Raw genomic sequence first — 19,912 nt, 5'->3', positions numbered from 1 at the left:
TGGATGACGGTAAATAAAAGTGTATTTATATACATTAAGGGACAACGGTTAGCTCGAGTTTTTCGATGAATAGAATCGAGTATTTTGATTTTGATTTTTTTGCAGAATTTATTTACACATAGCGGGCGATTAAAACTTTGTGAATAAGAAAGCATAGGTAATTAAGTAAATTAATTACAAGTTACCATTTGTGTGAAAAAGTAGATTTTTTTTTTTTTTAATCAAAAATAAACAACGCGTTTTTATGCAAGAATGTATTGTATATCTCACGTCATAATTAACGTCATTATTTATATGATACAATAGTTTATATGTATGTTGCCTCTAACTAAATTGTGAAATGAAGATGTATATTTACAGATCGCATTAATAATCACAGATAATACAAATCCTCAATATCTGAATGTAAATATTTAGTAGTAAAGCATCATCTTTCGCTAATTAATTAAAATTTGCAATTAAAACTCTCTATTACTAATGGTTACCATAACTCATCGTTATCTATTTAGTTTACAAATCTATTTTAACTGTCATTTACATTATCGCAGTTATAATTGTTGTTATCTATTCGGAAATATATTTCCGGAAATAAGTCATTCGACACAACTCATCCGTATGTTATCAATAGCGATAACACGAAACGTCGGTCACTTGTCGCTGTTAATCGAGTCGAATATTTCGTGGTTATCTTAGCGTGTATAAATAATATCAGACTGTTACACATACACATACACGCGGAGCGCAAAGTAGTTTGCGTCGAATTCACTATGCCAAAAATATATCACGTGTGCAATGGAGTAAGAAGAAAGTTCCTTCCACGACGATATTTTATGGTTCTCTAAAAGATATTATGTTATAATGTTATAAATGATGTATGGTTGCACCGAATGAATCCACCGTTTTGTATGATTGAAAAGAAAACTTTTCCCGATCGTCGCATGTTTGATCGATTGGAGAATTGCGTCTTGTAAAGTAATTAAATTACGTAAATTACTTACATCTCTTTCTCTACCATTTTTTTGTATCAATAAAATAGATACGATTATTTTTTTTTTTTTTTTTTTTTTTTTTTATTTATTTATTTTGTATGTAAATTTTTATTCATCCTGACAAAAGTGGATGTATAAAAAGTGTCAAATGTTTTGTTGATATTTAAAAATTGAGATTGACCTTTTTTTTTAAATGCGAAAATATTAAGAAAAGTACTGTTAAATTTTTTTATTTGTATTAATTTTTAATTTGCTTATAAATGTTAATTTTTTTACTTTTTATTTTTATTTTTAAAATTTTTTGTTTTGCATTACCTATGTTCTTTTTAATTAATTTTTTGAGGATATTAAAACAACTATCTTGTACAACTGTTTTTTGGTTTTTAAATATTTTCATCAGTCTTTTTACGTGAAAATATCAACAAAAGTTATTAATTAAAGTTTTTAATATTTCCAACAATATTATATAACTTTTAATTGTTAAGTCTTGAATTACATTCTGCTAAAAAGTTTCAAATTGAAATTAATTGAGGAAAATGTATATAATTATCTATTATATTCAGTTTAGTTTACATAAAACCAGTAACTGGTGCTTTGGCGATGAAAAAAATTGATGTTTGAAAATTCTAAAAATTTCCAAATCTTGAATTTAATTATTAAAGAAATGAATATTAAATATATAAAATTTAAAAAAATGAATATTATGTGCATTTGGTAGAGTATCTATTCCCTAGAAAAACGTGGAAAACGTGGAAAGGGATTTTTTTTTGTATCTATGGAAGAATCAGGGAATTCTCGTGGACTTTTATTGGGACGTAAAGAATTTTTTTTTAACATTGTTTTTATATTTTGTGAGCATCAATAAAAAGAATATATTTTACTGCATTTTTTAAATATAATTTTTAGTGGAAAAAAAATTAAAATATGTAAATGAAAAAATGTGTCTATCATATAAAAACTATGTCTAGTTTCTTCAGTGCATTTGCAAATCTACATTTTTGGAAACTAAGTGGCTGTATATTTTTCTTTGATGAGTTAAAAGCATTAGAGAACGTAATAAAAAATTTTTTAAATATAGATATATTTAAATATAAATATAATCAATAAATATATTTAAAATATTTCCTTTCATTTGGAATTTTAGACAAAAATACCTGATCGGGGAATTTTTAGGGAATTTTTTTTACAAGATTTGAGTTAGACACTTTGTGTCTTGAACTTATTATCCACGTACTCTCCGACTTGAGACAAGTTTGTATCGAGGATGTATTATATAGGATGCCATTGGATTACCGTAACTTTTCACGTAATCAACATAAAAGAAGTTTGCAGGGCCAATACCAGCGGTCTGGTCATGACATTACATCGATGTGGACTTACTGTCGCGGCGGCAGTCGCGTGCCATCCATATATTTCCGCTTAACGCACTATCAAAGGGGGGCGGGGAAGTGTGGGGGTGGAGGGGCAAATTTAATCTATTTATCGCGGCTACCGACAATCCTCCCCCCTCATCGGGGTCTTTTCTTTTCCGTGTATAGGTGCACTCGGGGCTTTCCAGCAACTACCAACTTCCTCTGACATTCTCCCACCCTCCCACCCTTAGGTTGCCTTCCACAATCCTCCCTACCACCCTTCCTACATACACATATGCATTAGGCGCATCTCTCTCGTCTACCTCGTGTTACTTCATAGCGGCTTGTAACTATGGGCTTCGCCTGCGCCTTCGTGTGCTACAGGCGGCACAATTAGTGCACGCCATTAGTCAGCAGCAGCCTTTTCCTTCTACATACAAAATTGTGTCTCGGTAAAGGCGCCTCTGTGTCTATTCGACGGAAGAGAAAGGGTAGATAATAGGTACATGCGGGGCGACCCCCTCCTTTTCTCTTGGAGGGTGCGAGACGAGGCGTTGGCGTGCTCAAACAAATATTAGCGAGCGGAAAAGAGAGAGAGAGAGAGAGAGAGAGAGAGAAGGGCGGGGGCGGGGGAGACTATCGCGCTCGAAAGTTGCGCTAAAGTGTCTTCTTTCGTGACGTCGGATCGTCTTTTGTTATACAGAGAACCCCGTGTGTGCCGCCCCAAATCAATCCCGCGCCGCTTCGTCGGGGGGGGGGGGGAGAGCGAGGGGTGTCGTAGTCGGGTGTATCGGGTTGTCAAGATATGCTTAAAATTTAATTTTGCCAAAGTAGCAGCATCGAATTCTTTAGTCGGAGTTCGGAGAATTTTCGGAATGCTCTGGCCTTAATATAGGGAGATCTCGTTAGGGTCAAATTTAAAGCGCATGCATGATCTGTATTTTAATGTGTAAATGTCCCCTTTTTTATTAGTTTTATATTTATGTAATATATAAGAGAATTTATCGCCAAATTGATTTCCGTTGCAAATTAATTACTTTGAAACTTTTTTTTTCCCCTTCCTTCATAAATCAAAGAATACAACAAAATATGGAAATCTTACGGTATATAATTTTCTCTAAATAATAAATGGCAAATAATAATAATAAATAATAAATTCTTTAAATAATAATAAAAGTGCAGTTATTCAAATGTATTTAATATCATATTTATTTTGTACACCTTTTGATATGTAAATGATATTCTACCTCCTTGTAACAATTTTAGCAGTTAAGAGATAAGAAGCAGATGAGCGGGCAATAATTTTGAAGAACAATTCTTTATTTATAGTATTAAGAAATTATTTACATATTCCGTATTTGCATCTAAATCTGTGACTTGGTGCGCAATTATTTTTGTCGTCTCACGGTCGATGACCGCAACGAGACGTGAATTTCTTTTATATATGTTAAATAAAATAATCACTAGAGAAAGAGAAGATTAAATCGATATAAACGGAATATGTGCAGGATTTTTCATTATTTATTAATTTTACAAATCATTGAAAAATTACAATATCATATTTTATATTTAAAACCTGGTATAATATATATATATATATATCGACAGGATTGAATCTTTTATTCAAATAGATTTTCTTAAAAATAAAAAGTCTTGCATGAAAAGAAATTTTATTTTATATTTTGGTTTATATTTTTATGCGTAGGTCATTACGTTTCCTTGATTGTACGATTGTATTTTTTTCTAAATAAAAATTCAATAATAAATGCACAAATAAACCAATAAACACGCGTAAATAAATAATAAATACATAAATGCCGCAATTTTCGCAGAATTTAGACTTCATTTTGCATTGGTCATTGAAAAGTGCGTTTTCATAAGATAAAACAAACGAATAGTTTGTAGTCTGTACATACATGTAAGCGAGAAAAGTTTTGGCTTGCGGTGAGAATCAACGTCCGTGTACAAATATTACCCAATGACGCGCAAATACAGGAGCCCCTTTGTTCCCTGAAAGCACAGATACGATACTAAAGCTTGTTTTAAAAGTGTGTATTTGAGGGACTTTTTCACGTCGCCCGTTAACTCTATTGTGATTGTGAGCACTGTAAAGAGGCACCTGCCTTTTCCTCGCTACGTAGGAAATAATGGCCAGTAAAGGCGCCACTATGTCTCTACCGTTAAGGAAAAGTCGCGGACGGGGGGATAATACGCGCGTGCACCTTTTTCAAGTCGAGACGACAGACAGGGAGGCTGCGATATATCTCTCACCCCTGGAAAAAGAATTCGCGTGGATATTATCTGAAAATACAGTCGATCACATATCTTCAATTTCTATCTCTAAATTCATCTTCTTTCTTCACTATTTAATAGTGCAGAAAAATAAATTATTACTTTTACTGTTTTTTTCCTTATTATTATATATTGCATTAATTAATGATATTGAGAAACAAAGACTATCTAGAGCATAACTATTGCAGACGTAAATTAAGCAAATGACAATTAATGTAAACTGAAAGTATTTTATTTCTTATTATTAATGAAATAAATTTATGTTTTAATTTTTTATTTCATTATTAATAAGGAATGAAATAAAATCTTATATATAATACGCTTAATATTTTTATTATTTTAATTTAATCTTTACAATTTTAAAAATTGTTACTTTGCTTAATTAATATCCTCAGTATGTTTATATTCTAGATATTCTTGTCTATACAAATTGGATAAGGTTAAAAATGTGAGTTGAATTTTTGTGATAAGGTATCATCCTTCTAGGAGGTCTATTTTGTAATTTCAATTCGACTTTTGAACGGAGCTTGAAAATCAGTGCCGCGGCGATAAAGAGAAACATGCTATATATAATCGAGGTGAGAGCACTCGAGGCACTCGTTTCCGAGATACTGAAATTTCGAAAGATCCATCAGGCAGAAGAGTACTCCCTTTATGATCGCACATTGTGCAGCGTCGCACAAGACGACACCTGCACCATTCATAAAGGCCGGATTACTCGACTATGCACACGTCGTAAGAGTATTAACTTCGCTCTGCCCGGTTACGTACAATACGACGATATACCAGGTGTTTCAAAACATGAGACATCTTTTTAATTGGTTTTCCTTGGGGGAGGGCGAAGGGAGGAGAAAGATAATTTTTTTAGCTAAAATTTTTCTTTATAACTTCTGTTCCCTTTTCAATTTTTACTTCATATTTTCGTAAATTAACATTGACTTAAAATTCCATTAACGTAAACTTATTTTGAGATTAATTGAACAAAAATTTTTTCACATTTATCTGTTCTCCTGAAATTTAATTTAAGTATCTAGAGCTCTTATTATCAACATCGTCAATTGAAAAAAAAAGTTGATATATAATTTTTTCAGCTAAAATTTTTCTTTATAACTTCTGTTCCCTTTTCAATTTTTACTTCATATTTTCGTAAATTAACATTGAATTAAAATTCCATTAACGTAAACTTATTTTGAGATCAATTGAACAAAAATTTTTTCACATTTATCTGTTCTCCTGAAATTTAATTTAAGTATCTAGAGTTCTTATTATCAACATCGTTAATTGAAAAAACAAGTTGATATATAATTTTTTCAGCTAAAATTTTTCTTTATAACTTCTGTTCCCTTTTCAATTTTTACTTCATATTTTCGTAAATTAACATTGAATTAAAATTCCATTAACGTAAACTTATTTTGAGATTAATTGAACAAAAAAATTCTAACATTTACCTGCTGAAAATTTTTAATTTAATTTAAGTATCTAGAGCTCTTATTATCAACATCGTTAATTGAAAAAAAATCTTTCCCAGAAATCTATGGCATATTCGATGACTTTTACACATCCTGCCGATATCGATTAGCCCGAGGACTAGAGAGACACATCAACGTGCTGTTGCTAGTCGATTGCATTTGGTTTTGTGTGTGTGTGTGTGTGTGTGTGTGTGTGTATGCATTGGCGTGTATATGGTGAGTATTAGTAAGTCAGTCAGTCAGCGCGAACAGCCACGCTCATTTTCCGCATGAGTATGCCGGAATTGTACGCACGTGTATAGGTTTAAACGTTCGTTAGGGAGACACGGAGCGAGTGTACCCTCGTCGACTTGCGCGAGCGCGATGACGGCAAAATGCGAAATAACGAGTCTCGAGTGCCGCACTTGAAATCCCCTGCGAAATTGGAACGGCTTTAAAATACCGAGAAGAACACACTTTTTTTTTTTTTTTTTGCGCGCTGTTTACGCCTCGAGCTGTGATGTCACGTTTGCGTTTAAAAGTTCTGTTGAACTCCCAATGGTTGAACCCTTGTCGAATCGCAGGAATCGCGGTCAATCATTTGGCCGACCTGATGTGCTTTTGCCGTTACTACTAACAGTGTTTCTTAAGGTTTTTCATATTTTTTTTTATCACTCACGTAATCACATTTATATATTTCATATTATTTTTATTGTATTATATTTTATTATTATTTTATATATTTTTTCTAGCGTTAATTTAGGGGAAAAAATTATAAATTGTCGTGTCTTAGATATTTTAATTTTACTGAAAAAAATAAAGAGATGATTATTCAAAATTGCGAATTATATGAATTTGATCTATTATCTGTAATATATTTATTATTTACTAAAAAGTGAACAATTTTAAAAGTGCCTGTGAATATTACAAGGCATATGTCTCACATAAATTAACACCATACAGTCACAAACGTATGTACTAGCTTCTTTTTCCTTTCTTTTTTTTTTTTTTTTTTAATGTAAGTACGGAGTCTGACTCTCTGTACCTTCTTGCAAGATTTTTAAGAAACTTATGAAAGAAATGTCTTTTAGTTAGTCTTTGCACGGAGTTTGGCAATTAGAGGATCATTCCCGTGTACACACAGGTGTGGCAAACTAAAGAGATTAATCTTTTGTTATTTTTTTTACGAGCTACCTAAACTACCAATTTAATAACATTATAATTTTTGAATTATGTACATAAACAAATCTTGCAAAATTTTACGCTTATTATTTCTAGAAATTAAGGATTTGATAATATCAATATTAAATATTCATGAGACCACGTGTGTATTAATTAAAAAAAATTACTAAATAAGACACCAATATTAAAGAAAAAGATATCAGTAATTAAAATTTAATATTTATTTTTTTTAATAATAATAATTTGATTAACATTTTAGATTATATATATATATATATATAATATTAGTAATTAACATAAAATATATACTATATTAATAGCAATTAAAATTTAATTTTAATTTTTTAAATATTTAAAATTATATATATGGAGGTATATTTCGGAGAAAAGGAAAGAAAAATAATAATTTTTTTTAACTTATTGGTAAAAACATCGACGTGTGTATTTTTTCTGAAAATAACAGCCAGTCCAATTATAAATTTTTTAAAAGAGAAACCATCTCTCTTTTTCTCTTTCTCATTTGCGTGGGGAGGGGGAAATGTAATGCAGCTCTACTTCGCATAGCAGGCACGAATTCGATTCCTTTCGCGAAATTGAAAAATTGGTCTGTTTTATCGGCCGCCACTGGCGTGTAGAGATTAAATTAGAAAAAGAGAGTGTATCTTCCTTCGTCGGTGGATCCGTATCCACGTTCTATTGTTCGCTCGCGCACCCAATTGCATATGTGCATATTCTGGCTCGTGCTGTTTCTACCGTATACGGTTTAGCGTATCATACTCTACCACACACCATGTGCCTTTGTTTCACATATATTCACGTGTAGGAGAACTTTGTAAAAGCGCAGCAGACACAAAGTATTTGAAAATCTTAAGCTAGGTACTAATGTTAATGAAATGATGTTACATTAAAAAAAGAGAGAGAGAGAGAGAGAGAGAGAGAGAGAGAGAAAATTAGATTAGATTCTGATATTCTAATAATAAATATTTATTTATATTACTGTTTTTAGATTTTCAATAATATTAGAGAGAGGATTTAAAAATTATACGTTTACTTATTTTGTCAATCCATTTAAAGCTTATGATTATAATATATAGTTTGGGAGCTCGCGAATTTTGATTTTAATTTTTCAAGTCGATCTTAAATTAATGGTAATAATTATTAAATGGCTCTTATTGATCCTACGTCTGAATAATAGTTTTGTCATATCATATCGGTTATTGTATTATAATATAAATATTTTATTGTAGTAGAATAACGTATAAGTATATCAACGGTTGAAACACACAGGATATTTTTTATAAAGAAAATCTGTCTTTGCAATATTTTTCTGTGCGCGAATATTCTGTCATTAAAATTTCATGCATTGTCTTTGTACTTTATCTCTTCGTACTTGTACTAATTAATATTAAAACATTTCATTCACATTATAACATGCACCACACTTGCACTCGCAGCTATAAATATTTCTAGTGTTACAGTTATTACGTTATAACATAATCCTCGTTCCGTAGCTATTACTATTTATAATACGTGCAGGAACTATCGCGGCGGAACGCGGTTATATGTTGCAATTTATTAATGCTTTAGGAGTAAATAAAGGGTCAAGAATCATTTATAATTACTAAAGCGCGGAATAATCTGCGCTTCATTAATATCAAAGCTCTTTACTCAAGTTGCAAACACATAAATTTTCTATGGTATAATATTGTTTGGTGACACATAAATGATGTACATGTGTGCTGGCGTAGCGTATTTCTAATACAATAGCTGTTGCGTTTGTGTTTCAAAGCACGATTATAACGTTGTTAATGCAATTGTATTCTATGAAGTTATTAATATAAGTTTCAAAATAGTTTATATATAATTTATATCTATAAATATATTTCTATTCTATTATAGATTACTTATGCAATAATCTGATCTGTCATTATTAAAATTTAATTGCAAAATTCTATAAACAGATGATTGAGATTAAAAGATATTGCAGTATTAAAATTATAATTATATATAATTGCATAAATGTAATCACAAGAATTTCTAGAACAAGATAGATAGAAAAACTCTACGAAAAAATCAGAAAAAATTATTTGCATATACCTTCACATAATACAAACGTTGAAATATAACAAAGCTTGTTTTATTTTTTACTACAAAGTTGTATAAAGTCTCTGTTATTCTGTTTTATATCTGGAAAATTTAAGGATGTTTAGCACCTACAATCGGAGCAAAAAGTAGTCGAAATTCACGAATATATACTTTTTCTCATATATCTTAATATATGATTATTATAAAAATTGCATAAAATCTTATTATATATTCATAGCTAGAGTGTAGAAATGTATTTTCAAACTTCTGTTGCTTTTTTTCGGAGAATTTTCGTGTTCCTTAAATTATAATGAGAAAGTTTTATGCATTGACGGTACCTCGATTTCAACATTACAGCACAAAATTTGAATTATAAAAATAAAAGAATTTACTCGTACAGAGTAATTTAAAATGTCAGAATAAAAATTATAATAGTGAATAATGACAGAATATAGAAGGTTTTTAACTATTTCTTTGATAAATTTAATAATTTGTCATTTCTCCGAGAAGAAAGAAATGTGGCAGCATGCTAATTTTTCATAAGTTGGTCAAATTGCAAATTGACATATGAGGCCCAATCGCTTCTCGCTTACACGTTTGTATATAGAGGCTTCTTCAGATGAAAAGATAGATTATTTAAAATGTCAAAAGAAGGCTCAGCTGAATGTTATGTTGCCACGTTTTCACAATAAATAATATGTCATCTCGGATAATAGGACGAAATTGAGAAAATTATATTCAATATCTTTTGAACTAGTCAGTACTTGACCAAAATTACGTGGTGAAATATTTCCTCTATATTTAAACTTAACTTTTGCAAATTTTGAATAAATTCCTATTATTATTTCTATCTACTTTAGCTCTTAAATCAACACGATCACAGGTTTTTTATAAGATAGAAAATTTGTAATCGTATCAATTTAAGGGCTAAAAAGGACAGAAATAATTATATTTATACTTATTTATATAAATAATTATATTTATAATTATATTAATACTTTTACTTATAATTAGATCCACAAAATAATTATTTATTAAGTTTATAATAATATTGACGGGTAAATTTATTGCAAATTAAAATTCTTATAACTTTTGATTGCTTCAGTGAGTCAACTCTAGGTTTTTTTATAAGTTTCTGAACATGTATCAGAACAATTTGTGCAAATTTTATTAAATTCCTATATTTTTAAAAATAAGTACTAAACATCCTTAAATTATATTTTTATAATAAACTATGTACAGCATTTCTCCTTTCGCTTTGCGCCGTCGCTGTTTTGTACCAAACTACAAGTCTAGGATTGAAGTAAAACTTTGCGTCGCATTGTGTAGAATTTTCTTTTTCTTGTTATATTAATTATTAGAAAAAATTTTCTTCTTTTTATTTTTGATGAAAATTGGGTGTTTTTTTCCGGGTGATAAATTTTTATTTTCTTTCTTTTCAGTACATTTACAACTAAATTAAACAGATCTCACTATAGAATTCTTTCTTTCTCTCTTTCTCTTTCAAATGTGGCTTTTAATGTGTTTAACTACTTTATATGCAGAATTAATAGTAAGAGAAAGTTTGATATTAAAATTAGAAAATTAAGAAACCAGAAGGAAATCAGCAATTGACATAATTGTGAAATAAGAAATTTAAGAAATGAATTTTTTATGAAAATTTAAAAGATGAATATTTTAAATCTCTCTCACGTGTAATATTTTATTAAAGAAATTGAAAATATTTTAAACTAATTAAATTGACATTAAGAGATATAATTAGTTTTCAATTTCAAACATTTTGTATCATTTTTTTCGCGTATTTAAGTTTACCTTTGAACTTTAATCTTGTGTTAAAATTAGGAAAGTTTAATCGAAATTATATAGAACTTGTCGGACGTGGGTAAAACTTTTGCGACAGGACGCGTGATGACCATAACAAATTTAGCCGAAGGTGTCAGCTGCCCATCTGACGTCTTCCATCAGTCTGGAACATTGAAAAAACTGACTTGTTTTTCGGTTCTTCTTGAAAAGAAAATCAATTCCCAAGGAACACCGTGTCGCCGTCACATGAATTAGGACCAATGTGACATATACAGCTGATAAATTGATTTATTCTCATTATATCAAGATTATATCGTATTTTTGAAAGAAAAATGAAAGGAGCGGTATCTTTTTCAATATAAAATGTAGTTATAAGAGTAAATAAATTGCCTTCTTTTCATTTGCATCAATTTTTTTTTTTTATATAAGTATGTGAAAGAATCTGATGATTTTTAAAAATATTACATCTAATATTATATAATATTATATATAGTTTTACATAATATTATATATAGTAACGTATAAATATGTAAAAGTATATTCATAAAGATTCAGAGAAAGTATCATAGTTTTATGTAATTTAATAATTTACTATGTTTCAAATTAGCTGACACTTAAAATTTTCCTTATAAAATCATAGGCTTATTTTAGGAATCGAAATATAATAAATATATGCATTAATAAATAAATAAAAAAAAATAATAAATAATATATATATATTTATTTATTTATGCATATGTTTATTATATTTTGATTTATAAAATATGCCTATAATTTTATAAGATAAATTTTAAATGTCAGCTAATTATATATATGTACGTATGTATATATGTATATATGTGCGTATGTGTGTATGTGTGTGTATTATGTCCTATCGCCACAGAAATAAGAGCACAATGCAATTTTATTCTTCATCTTGACAGGTAAAAGTATTTTGAAGAAATGGTGTAGGAGAGTAAGAAAAGGCCAGGTGTTTCGTTTTCAACCGCGTTATTAGATTAAATACTAACTCGTGCAATATATATCTGCTACTGTACACATCAAATGACGACCGCTCGCCGGTTAATCTGCGGGTTAAAGCAAAACCGTCTTCGCCGCCGGCGCAGGAAAATTGAAAAGAGAGACAGCTGACACAGCTCTCGGCATTCCGGTCGCGAAATTACACTTGTCTGACTTCATTCCAAACACAATAGCAACGGAGACAGTAATGGCATGCGAGTTGATGGGCAATGTTTAATAAAAATCCGTTATTGAAGTAGCCATTTGCGCATGACAACCGTCAAGATTTAATGTGCCGGAGATTGAATTACAAATAGGTTTAATATAGGGGTAGAACGGCTACAGTTTTGTGTATGTGTGTTTGTGTGTGGTAATATTGTTTATTTGAGTTTTCACGGAAAAATATCTTTATTTTCGGCATGTAATAAAAAATATTATCGATGGGAAATATACGCACTATATCAAGGTGTATTCTCTGGAAAAAACATGGAAAACCTTGAATTCTCATGGAATTTTTTCGGAGAAGTCAGAAAACTTCCGGGAATTTTATTAAACTCTGGGAAAAAATTTTGATAAAATTTTACCGTTTTATTGTAACGATATATCTATCTACGTTGTTTATATATATCCAATGTCTTAACAAAATATTGAATATGCACAGTACATTCTTTATATTAATAACTTTTAAATTAATGTTAAAAAAATGAAAATGTATGCAAATAAAAATGCTAGCTTACCGAAAGTTATTCGGTTTTTTATAATTCATTGGCAAATCTAGCTTTTGAAACTTAGAAGGCTGCTTTGTGTCTATTTTGCGTAAACAGTGAAAAGCATTAAAAAATGGGTATAATAAAAATTTATTTTAGAAAATTGCACGAAAAAAATTTTGAAAATATTTTCTTTACCTGGAATTTTGAACAAAATGCCTCATGGAATTTTTAGGAAATTTTTTTATAAGACTTGAATAAACATTCTAAAATCTAAAGAATACTCTTTATTTTTCATTGAAGTTATCTATTACACATATATATGTTATATTCATTATATATATTTGTTATTTAAATTACATTCGTCATTTTTTACATAGTAGCAACACGCAAAAAATATCATGGATAAAGAACATACATGATGCTATAATGATTATTTGTCGCCTACTATCTTGAAAAATTTCCATTAGACATATTATTATATAAATACGTGACAAGTGGAATATGAGGGAATTATACAAAATTTTGATCACGTGAAATGTACATTATATAATGACGGTTAGGTGGAGTTGTAAATAAAGCGCAATATGGCGGAAAATGTGGCAAGAGCGGTCAGTGCTGAGGACTCGCGCAAATATTAGCGGTGCCTATAAATTCCGAACTTGTAATGTAATTCTACGATATATATATATAAGCTACTCTGACACGCGGTTCTGGAATGATGTATTATTGGGCATCAAGTGCTATATAATTTATTATCCGTTTCTTGTTATTTGGCACGTTTGCGAAACGTAATATCTCGCATTCGGATCGTAATACATGGTATTAAATCGATCGAGAAAATGATCGCTGAAATTGATTGAGAATATGACTTTAATTTATCGTTTTATTCAAGTTGAGCATAATATTCAATTTGTTGACCACGAAAGCGGGATATTTCGTGGAAAAAATATGACACTAGATATTTCTTTGTATTTCTGTTCGGAGAATTCTCATAGAATTTTATTGGGTCTCGAGAATTAAAAAAAAATATTCTTTTACAATTGTATATTCAATGTCTTGACAAAATATTGAAATATTCTTGATTGATTTTTTATTTTGATTTCTTCAGTACATCTGTAAAACGTGTACGATAAAAAAGTTTATTTTAAAAAATTGCATAAAACAATCTTGAAAATATTCTCTTTAGCTGAAATTTTGAGCAAAAATACCTAAAAATAGAAGATGAGATAATTTTCTGAGAATTTTTTTTACAAGATCAGTTGATATCTTGGAAATTTTCACAGGAAATGCTCCTGCGACTAGTGCCTATAGCTGGATTTATTCGCAGTTTTCGCCAGGTATAACAGACGGCTGTGGGAAAATACGTATATTCTACTTACTAGGATAGTACAAGTGTTTTCACGGTACCTCGTCCCACACTTCCTTGGCACAATACACTCTCGAATTCCCCTTTATCTCGTTTCTTGTTATTTCGACTAAAGAGGATATTTAAGTTACTTCGTTAAAAACTTTCGAATTACCTGACTGCAAATGTTTTCCGTGCGATATATAGGAAACGTTACTTGAAATACTTGAGAGTAAACTTGAGAGTTTCATTACATCGAAGTGTAGGAAAAAGTGCAGAATAAACATTCATATCCGCGCAAAATAAATAAATTTTATTAGAAATGAAAACTTACATTCAACAAGTGATTCTTGCTCAACATAATGCATTTACAAGGTACATACGTATATCTTTAGCTTTTCATATATTAATATATAAAATATAATTATTTGATATATCAATGTTTATAATTTTCACATTGATTCATATCGAAAGTCTTGTGTTGTATTTTAATTAAGTTTTTTTCTTGTTTTCTTGTATTAATTTATATTTTTTTTTAATATAAAATTTGCTTATAACCGAAACGATTTGGTGACATCAAGCTGTTAAAGAATGTAATTAAATAGGGATAAAGGATTATTAAACTTGAATCCAATAAAGAAAATTCAATTTCTAGTAGTAAAAAAATTGCCATAAATAATTCGAATAATAAATGTATTTGTTTTTTCAACAATAACAGATATGTCAAGTTTTAACCTAATAATTTTTTAAGAAAACATTATTATGTTTCTATTAAAATCTTTCAAGTTAATATATTTTTTATTGTATCGACTTGAAGTAATTTCTAATAACAGTATTCTCTTTTGACATTTTTCTCTCACATTTAATATATATTCTCAATTTATGTGTAGGTATAAGATAAATTGATCGATTTCTGTCCCAGTGTCAATAGAGTTCTAAGGCGGGAGACTGGCGTTTGAATAATATATATGACAGATATCTTAATTCATCACGACTCGTCCGATACCGGCTCTCATGCGGTTTTAATTAAAACTTTCCGGCTTGAAAAGAAACTTTGATCGATCGTACAAAAAGCGGATTACTTAATTCTGTAGAAAAACGAATATAAAGGAGACTCGTCCTGTCGGACGAATCTCTTCCCTTCCGTTTACTCCCGGATAAGCACGCTTTCCTGTTAACCACGCTTCCTTTTCCCGTGTCTCCTTTTCCGTTAGCCATCTGAAAAGTTACGCTGACAGCATCCAGCCGGAATATTCGAATCACAGTCTGCGGAACAAAGGGAAGGAAAAATCGTGTTCCCGTTGAGAAGTTTTCGTGCGGCGCCAACCGCATTATGCCATGTGCCATCATCATGCCACCCCGCTATGGATATGTCCCGCGAAGTCGAATTTATCCGCGGGTTAAAACGGGTAAAATCGGCCACCGCCGCAGGCCCGAAACTGGCTCGAAATCGTATTACTCGATGAATATGCAGTGCGATTTTGCGGTCGAAAGTTTTCAGTCCGGGCTGTAACTCGCGGTGCTGTTTCTCTGCTTCCGCTCTGGCCCTAAAACCAGCAGCAGCGTCGGGATTCTCGCACAGAGAGAGAGAGAGAGAGAGACGTATTCTAATTAGAACAAAAAGCGGAATATATCACGCGACTGTTCCTAAATCACATCCGTACCCGGAACCGAAATCCCGTTCGGTTCCTTAATTGGTTCCTTCGCCATCTCTCGGGCAAGAAATCATTTAGGATCCGGAAATTAATTAAGAATCACGTAGCGAGCGCCGATTAACTTATATTAATTGTACGACCGAACTCACGGATTAGTCAGCTCTTCGCGAAAAGAACGCTAATGGTATTCACCTTCTTCGAGAATGTGGTACGATCAAGTTAACAGATGGATTTTCGATATTCTAATCAGCAACTTTTATTACTTACGCTAAATATAATCAAAACATATACGCAATAATTATTACAGAAATATTTTTCTATTTTATTGTTAGTTTCAATTGGAGAAGAGTAACTTTCTTTATACATCTGTCTTAAAAGTGAAAGCACGCGATAAAAATATATTCTACGATTAATTTGAATAATTCTTCATTGTAAAAAATGATTTCTTTAACGATAATGTAATATTTAATATAATAATATTTCTATATTTTTTTTTTTTGCTGCTTGTATTTCTTTTTTATAGTATTTTTTGATAATGTTTGATATCTTTTCATTTATATAGATAAATATTTTGATTCGCAAATATTTGAATAACATCACCTGACATATTTGTTTTCACAAATAAGAACGAAATTATGTATACTCTATTTTATTCACATGCTCATAACCCGTAATTTTTAAAAATTTAATTAATTCAGCGGAATTAGATTTTAGGATTTGATGCATTCGAATAACGACACGTTCGAAGATAATTTGCCTCCCCGGAACATAATTCGATTTCTCTATCGTGCTAAATGTACCCTCGTTATCCAATTTCCCGATCGAGCTATCGCTTCGAATTACTATCTAATTCGTAACTAATAAAATCTATCGTCATCCGCCAGTGAAAAAAAAAAAAGCTAATGAAAAATTTTAAATAAACCATCCGAAAGGTCAATACATTTTCTGCGACATTACTTACAAATATGACACTAAAGATTTCTTTGTATTTCTATTCGGAGAATTTTCATAGAATTTTATTGGGTCTCGAGAATTAAAAAAAAAAAATATTCTTTTATAATTGTATATTCAATGTCTTGACAAAATATTGAAATATTCTTGATTGATTTTTTAAACAAACTATCCGAAAGGTCAATACATTTTCTGCGACATTATTTACAAAATTATTTATTGCCTTTTTAACATTTTGGAAATATTTATGTTGTTTAAAAAAAATTCGTCGATCGCAATAACAGAAAATTCAGCGGGGGAGCTTGAGCTTGAGCTTTCGGAGAAAACGCATCAATGATAGAAAACTTTTTATTGCAAATGTGCAGTTTACGTACCACGCTCGTTTTATCAGGGTATGACCGGTCGAAATTATCGAGAAAACTGGAATTTTCCGGTTGGCCATGAGACGTCGTAAAGATATAACACAGTACCAAGGTAGAAGCTGAATAGCTTGTTCAAGGATTTCTGCTTGGTAGTATGCAGCTGCAGCTCCTGTCGTAACCTACCTCTGCCCATCCACTTTCCTTACCTTCTTCTCTCCTTGTTGTTTCGTTCACTCCATGTCTCTCAACGTTACCTCGGGGCTACGAGATGGTCGGTTTAAATAAGGGACTGAGAACACCGAGTCACGGCAAGCAACATTTGACTTTTTATATTACCGAGCGGATAATAATGTCCTATAATTAGAATCGCGACGGTTCTTCTTTTTTCCCGGCCTTTTGATGAAAAATTTCAATGTCCTATTTCTCGTTCGAGCAGCTTCTGTAGAGGGGGCGGCCAGTCATTCTCCTCTTCCTCTGACTAATTTGTGAACTTTCGCACGATTTGTCACGCGTCAGTTATTCCAGTACATTTTGCTCGTCTGTTTTTATTGCTCAACATTTAAAAGCGCAATTACTTTATATTCAGGATGTATGTCCTGTGGAAAAAAATATGGAGACCTGAATTCCCAGGGTTTTTTTTTTTACACCTGAACTGAAGAAATCTGGGAATTCTCATGGAATTTTATTGGGAAAATTTTTTAAAAACTCTCTCTTTAATCATTTTACTCTTATAAATTATAAATAAATATATATATATATATTAATATATATGTCTATCTCTGTCATGTATTCAATAATAAAATAATGTTATTAATTTTAAATATTCAATAATAAAATATTAAATATGCATATTTTTTAATTTTTAATAAAAGATTTTAGATCAAAAATGTTTTGAAAGTTCAGTATATTTGTATATCTAGCATTTAAGTGACTTTGTGTTTTTTTTTTTTTTCGTATAAGTGAGAAGAAAGAATTTTAGAAAATTGCACCAAAAAAATCTTGAAAATATTCTCTTACCTAGAATTTAAAATAAAAATATCTGAAAGATCGGCGAATTTGTTTTACAAGATTTGAGTAGACACCTTGTATTCGTGGAAGACAAAGAGAATTTTCATACGATAACAAATAATAATTTTAATATAATTTTAATCTGACTGAAAACGCACATGGTTTCCATCAGTCAATGATACAACAGCTGTTTCCTGTCATTCCTTTTTCCAAGAGCAAAATTTTATTTGTAGTGCACTCCAACTGTGAACCTGAAAAAATTCAATTAACGCAAGCTCTTTACTCTTTTAAATAATCTTACTTTGCATAAAAATTGTTCAAAGGGTTTCGGAGATTCATTTATCTAGAGAGAGAGAGAGAGAGAGAGAAAAAAGTACTCGCATATGAAGTGAAAGAATATGACTTTGATGCATTTCTAAAGCGAACTTAAACGATGTAGATCGAAGTCAGGAAATACAACCTTCTTGCTACAGAAGCGAATCATTATTCATCAATGCGCATCTCGGTCTAAAGAATAATAATACAGTAATATTACTCCCCCCTCGCAGTTTGTGGGAGATAATAATGCGCGTGAATCAATGTGAAAGGAGAGAGAGAGAGGAAAAAAAAAGCCTAGGTACGTTGTCATTATTATCACGAGTGCGTCGTCATCGGATTAAAATTCAAGCACTCGCGCGGCGGGTATTCATTTATTCTCATCTCTCGCGCGCCGAGATCGCGACAATTCAACAAGATTTAACGTCGCGTTATATTTAATTCTATCGCGTGCAGCTTACGCGATATAAATTATACTTTAAAGTCGACTTTAACGTTAAACTTTCGGCTTTACATTTTTCGCGCGGATCCGGCTCTAAATCTGCCGAACGAAGCGGTAACTCGTAAAATTAATGCGATTTCGAGGGAATTATTAAACCGAGACCCTTTTTTCGCGCGAGAGAACAACAGGCACTCCAGATCGATTCGATTCGTCCTCTACCTTATTGAAAGCACAAGGGGATTATAAGATTTACGTTTAAATCGCCACGATTTTCATATAAGAGAGGAATTAATCGCCGACTGACCTCTAATCGGATTTCGCTGTAGAAATTGGCGGTTTACGCCAAGTCGTACCAAGACCGATTCGTATGGATGGTAGGTAATGTTTGCTCTTGATCTTGCCTGTTTCAGAGGTTGCAATGGTCCAGCACCGAGGCTCACCGGCAGCTTTGCTACTTGAAGGGCCGCAACAACGACGAATGCCAGAACTACGTACGAGTATTCGGCAGACAAGGCCCCGATCGCTTTCTCGTTTGCGGTACGAATGCCTACAAGCCGCTCTGCAGACAGTTCACAATCAAGGTAAGCTGATAAGTCGCAAAGCGTACAGAGTGTCTCTTAATCGCGTGTAATTTACCTTTCGAAAGGCAAATCTAAAGGCAAAAGGACAAAAGAACACGAAGCGTATAATATTATCTATAGTTGCTAGAATTATTTTTATTTTTTTGCATTACAGATATTATACTCTTTCCTTTTTTGTCAGATACTCATTATTTATGCATGTACATTAATTTTGATGTTATTAGAAAAATTGTTTTATTTTACGTACACTCACTTTTTTTTTTTTTTTTTGTGCTGTCAGTAAAATATTTTAAAAATATTTTCATATAATATTACAATAAAATATAATTTAATATTTTTTAATATTATATGTTTACTTGCATTACTTATATTCTTAGCAAATTTATATAAAAC

The 19,912-nt window shown here is 31.0% G+C and overlaps 1 protein-coding gene across 2 annotated transcripts in view; it reads left to right on the top strand.

The window, feature by feature from the left end:
• LOC140674815 (semaphorin-1A) overlaps positions 1-19,912 on the top strand; it is a 221,552-nt gene that overhangs the window by 146,329 nt on the left and 55,311 nt on the right. For both annotated transcript variants that reach the window (XM_072908635.1, XM_072908632.1), the window contains exon 5: positions 19,349-19,519. In XM_072908635.1, coding sequence (XP_072764736.1) covers positions 19,349-19,519 — 171 coding nt within the window. The remainder of the gene's footprint in view (positions 1-19,348; positions 19,520-19,912) is intronic.

Source organism: Anoplolepis gracilipes, chromosome 16, assembly GCF_047496725.1.
Source record: "Anoplolepis gracilipes chromosome 16, ASM4749672v1, whole genome shotgun sequence".
NCBI lineage: Eukaryota > Metazoa > Arthropoda > Insecta > Hymenoptera > Formicidae > Anoplolepis > Anoplolepis gracilipes.
This window is presented reverse-complemented; position numbering and strand designations above follow the sequence as displayed.